This window comes from Penaeus monodon, chromosome 40, assembly GCF_015228065.2.
Source record: "Penaeus monodon isolate SGIC_2016 chromosome 40, NSTDA_Pmon_1, whole genome shotgun sequence".
NCBI classification, from domain to species: Eukaryota; Metazoa; Arthropoda; class Malacostraca; order Decapoda; family Penaeidae; genus Penaeus; species Penaeus monodon.
Window position 1 is genome coordinate 21,084,265 of NC_051425.1, and position 5,000 is coordinate 21,089,264.

At 38.7% G+C, this 5,000-nt stretch overlaps 1 protein-coding gene across 1 annotated transcript in view; it reads right to left on the minus strand.

Moving 5' to 3' along the window:
- Positions 1–2,626: 2,626 nt before the first annotated feature.
- LOC119597858 overlaps positions 2,627–5,000 on the minus strand; it is a 23,984-nt gene continuing 21,610 nt past the window's right edge. Inside the window, exons 9-10 of the mRNA XM_037947514.1 lie at positions 4,524–4,663; positions 2,627–3,586 (exon numbers count right to left, since the gene is read on the minus strand). Coding sequence (XP_037803442.1) covers positions 2,723–3,586; positions 4,524–4,663 — 1,004 coding nt within the window. The 3' untranslated portion in view covers positions 2,627–2,722. The remainder of the gene's footprint in view (positions 3,587–4,523; positions 4,664–5,000) is intronic.

Here is a 5,000-nt window from a genome sequence, read left to right on the forward strand (position 1 = left end):
CCTTTATTTATGGATGCTTTATTGTTGTTTAATTTTTTTATCACTCATTTTTGTTATTTCCCTCATTTCGTTATTTCCTTTGTTATTAGTCATTACTAAAATTCGTTATTTTGGTTTTTATTCGTTCTTGAGTATTGTTAAGGCTGATGCTTGTTATAATTTGGTGGTTGAATGTAGCACGAATTTTAAGCATAAAATCTTAAACTAAGAAATCAAATAGAGACCCACACAAAAAATATGTAAATAAATGATAATAATGATAAAATAGAATAAATCCAATACGTTCCGCTTCAGACATTGCCCATAAGGAAAACAACAGCTTATTTCCGCAGCTCCACCCCATACGTGCATAAATATACACGGATATACTGTATCCATATATGAACGTATAAAGGCCAAGAAAACAACATTAAACTTTTGTCTTTTTTTAATATTTCATATTTTATTCTTCATACACCACTTTCTCTACATTTTTTTTTTTTTTCAGTATTGACGATTTTCTTTAAGCTCATCAGTATCAAAATGTTTCGCTAACCAACACTGTTAAGGACTCAAAGGGAGTGAATGTCACACTTACTACATACGCAAAAATACGTTCACACCGGTGTACATCCATTCTAAAGAGTTAAATGTACAGAACACTGCAAAAAATGCAGATATGTTTATAAATATATACACTAAACGTCACAAGTATTTCCCACAATGCATTAGGTCATCATGCATTATAGGAATGCTGACGTGATGAATGGGATAATGAGTCGTAAGTGATGAGGTAGAGATGAGGTGGCAGGATATGGATTACCTAAAGAAATGTAAGAGTTTTAAAGTAATAAAGTGTGGTGAATGGGTGGAAGAGGTGAGACATGGTGGTGGAGTAGGTGACGGAGTATTAACAAGGTGGAGGGAGAGAGGATAAGAAATATCAGGTTATCTCAGGAAAATGTTCCCGTAGAAGGACCGGTTCTGCTGAAGGAAAAATTACGATGGAATGGTACTGAAGATGGAAGGGCGCGACGAAAAAAAGTGTCGAAATGATACCGTGTGTAAACGAGGAAATAATAATGATAGTTGATATAGCTGCGCCTATGCCAAGTGCAATTGCAGCGATGAAAATATCACTTCGATTTCGATAAGTGGCTAAGTAATTGCCTTGTATAAAAATGCTGAATACAACGCTTTTCGTCTAGCCTACGAAATAAAAGAGTTCAAGATGTCGAAAAGTTAAAGATCGAGGTTACTAGCATTTCCTAAACAAACAAAAAAACAAAAAAGTCATATATATTGGCAGATTCACGGAAACACTGAACATTATGAATATTTTCCAGCTAAAGGAAAATTTGGTCTGGAGTGATTGTCCTTACTCGTTTTCAAAGAGAATTGGCTGCAAAAACAAAATCAAAATGGGTATCACACATTTGTATTTACTCGTAGTTTTGTTCTGCTCGATTTTTTTTGTAACGAACTTAAAGTTCCGTAATCTTTTACTGGCGAATAATGATACTGATTATTCAAGTAAACGAGTACGTATAAATTGTATAAAAAGAGGACCTTTATCACTGAAGAAAGAAGAGTGAGTGGTATTGTATTTTCTTATTCATGGCAGAGATAGAGGGAGACGCAGAGGGAAAGACAGAAAGAGTAAAGTAAAACAGAGGGAGAGAGAGAGAGAGAGAGAGAGAGAGAGAGAGAGAGAGAGAGAGAGAGAGAGAGAGAGAGAGAGAGAGAGAGAGAGAGAGAGAGAGAGAGAGAGAAACAGACAGAAATATACAAAGTTTTGTACAATTACTATTTCACAATTTTCATAGCAAGAGTCACTCTGTCCGCAGAAATTGTACCTGTTCCCACGTATTGTCTCCAAGGGTGTACACTTATAGAACCCTGGAAGATCTACTGATGTGCAATCCCTGCTGTGTACAGATACACTTATATACGATGTACAAATATACACAGCAGATATTTTTGTGAGTTTGTTATTTATCTAGAAAAAGGAAGCTGAGTACACAAAATTCAAGATAAACTTGAACCAAAATCATGGAATAAGTACCTTATTCTTATTTTCCCAACAACCTTATACAATCCACTGATACTGGATATTTAGTTTTTACTTGATATAAACATTCAAAACACACCTCGGCCACATACACCTTTTGTCTGAAAGACTCTACGGAAAATATCCTCTTTTTATGGTATGTATATAAAGGTATGAAAGAAAATTCTATTCAAAATACATGTACAAATGTTTCTCTTACTACAGCTAAAACTCAGGGTATTTTTTTGAGATGGCAAAATTAAATTCATACTAGGTAAAATTCTTAAAAATGGGAAATTCAGATAGAGATAAAGGTAGTTTGAAAGGCAGATATATATAACAAAAACAATCGACATGTTGACTGACGGTTGGGTAGGTAGGTGGGTAGTTTCTATAATTACAGTACGAAGCGAAATGGATAAATAGATAGAGAGATAAGTAGAGAAACAGATTAGAAGAGAGAGAGAGAGAGAGAGAGAGAGAGGGAGGGAGGAGGAGGAGTAGGAGGAGAGAGAGAGAGAGAGAGAGAGAGAGAGAGAGAGAGAGAGAGAGAGAGAGAGAGAGAGAGAGAGAGAGAGAGAGAGAGAGAGAGAGAGAGAGGTGAAAGGGGAAGGGAAAGGGAACGAGAAAGAGAAAGAAGTAGAGAAGGAGAAGGAGAAAGGCAGAAAATAAAGCATAAATAAAATCGCCCTGTTAGACCGAACTCTCTCTCTTGCCCCTGACGGATGATAAGCTGGCACTTCGGTTCCTCTGAAGACTGTTATCTTTGAGTCTGACGATATCCTGTCCCTGCGGCTTCATGGGTCTCTTGAGCGAGCCGGTAGAGAAAGGCGCTCTCTCACTGCGCACCGGGGAGCACTTCGTCTGCTGGAAGGAGGCAGGAGGACTCCCACTGGCCGAAGGGGTAAACATCGCTAAGGGATTGTAAAGGGCGGACATCTTACTGTCAGTCTCGTGTGTTAGAGCTCTAGCGCTTTCGGCTTTTGAATCCTTGCCTGTCACGGGAAGACCTGCAAACGAGGAGGAACCACTAACTTTGCTTATGCCACTAAAAGGTTCCATTTTGGGGGAGCTATGGAAATCTTGAGCTATAGTCGCTGCCGAGGAGATGTAGTGCACGCTAGGCTGCCCTGCGACAGGAACTATCGGGTAACCGGAGGCTGTTAACTGGCCATTCCGATGAAGAGACTGGTAGTCCTCGTAACCCTGTTGGTAACCCTGCTTGAGCCGAGCATGAGCCTGGTCCTGAGGTTGGTACCCCTGATGCACCCTTGGCTGGTAACCCTGGACCGCCCCAGCCTGGTACCCCTGCACGGGTCCCAGCTGGTATTTATGGCTCGGGGATTGGTAGCCCTGGTCGTACGCTGCAGGTGGAGGCAAGGTGATCTCCAGCATCTCATTATCGCCGTCATATTTATCTTCGGGTGTGCTGTACGGACCTCGGCGCAGCTTGGCGTTCGACGTGGAACAGATCTGTGGTCCAGCTTCGTGAGTGTGTTCTGGAACGTATATTCGCGCCCCCGTGTACAGCATCCCACCGGCCTCAGTTGGATGAACCTGTGGATTGAAAATGACTGCATGAATATGTGCATGCAACTGCATGTGCCTTTTTGTGACTTTGTATGTACTTGTGTGTTTGTTCAAGTGGATGTATGAATAAGTACGAGTACACACACACACACACACACACACACACACACACACACACACACACACACACACACACACACACACACACACACACACACACACACACACGGACATATGTGTGTGTGCGTATATGTATATAGTGTATGCATATATCGATGGACATATATTTGTATACATATGTTTATGTATAGATATATTTGTATACCTATGTATATGCGTATATATGCACATATACATACATATGTATGTTTTATACTCTCCACGGTCGCACGGGAAGGATATTTAAGTGTCGATACGTGACATGCCACAATAATCAGGTAGGGCTCAGGTGACCATAGAAACATCAATCACGCCAGTGCAATATGGATTTACATAATTACGGTCTTAGAAAAGCCATAACCCTATCGCAGTCGTAAAGTATCTGTGTATTGGGAGTAAAAAAAAATATTTACGTTTATCTAACGAAGTGGCCACGTGTGATTGAAGTAAAATACTTTGCCGTATCTTACTACTACTAGGTAATGTGTGGAAAAGTGACTATATTAATCTGAAACTATTATCCCATTAAATAAGCTAAAAGTCAAAAGTCGAATCAGGAAAACATAATTAAACATAACACTCGAAAAATAGCCCCATTAAAAAAAGAAAGAAAGAAATTAAATCCAGAAACAATAACATGGAAAAAATAACAACCTCGCAAAAATATCACCATCGAAAAAATACCATTAAAAAAAAAACGAAAATAATTACAACCCCCCTCCCTCCAAAAAAAGAAAAAAAAAAAAAAAAAAAACACAGAAAAAAATCACAAACAAACAGCCCAACACCACTCCTTCCTTTTTACCTGTGACACCTGAGCCTCTGAGTGTCCCGGCGAAGGCGTGGCAGGGAGCGTGGCAGAAGAGGCTATTCCGACGCCTCCGGTGATGGTAGTGATGTCAGAGCCGCTTTCCGTTGATAATCCTCCCCCTGACCCCGGAGTACCTGGAGACATTACCGTGTAAATGGAGGGAGGGATCCAGCTAGATCCTGGACAGGCTTGGTGTGATGTTGTAACAGATGAATGCAGTCACGATTTTGTTGTTGTTGTTATTATTATTATTATTATTATTATTATTATTATTATTATTATTATTATTATTATTATTATTGTTATTATTATTATTGTTATTATTATTATTGTTATTGTTATTATTATTATTATTATTATTATTATTATTATTATTATTATTATTATTATTATTATTATTATCCTTATTATTAGGTATGAATGAGAATGAATACCTTCACAATACAAAAGATGTATTTGACCGGTTTCGGT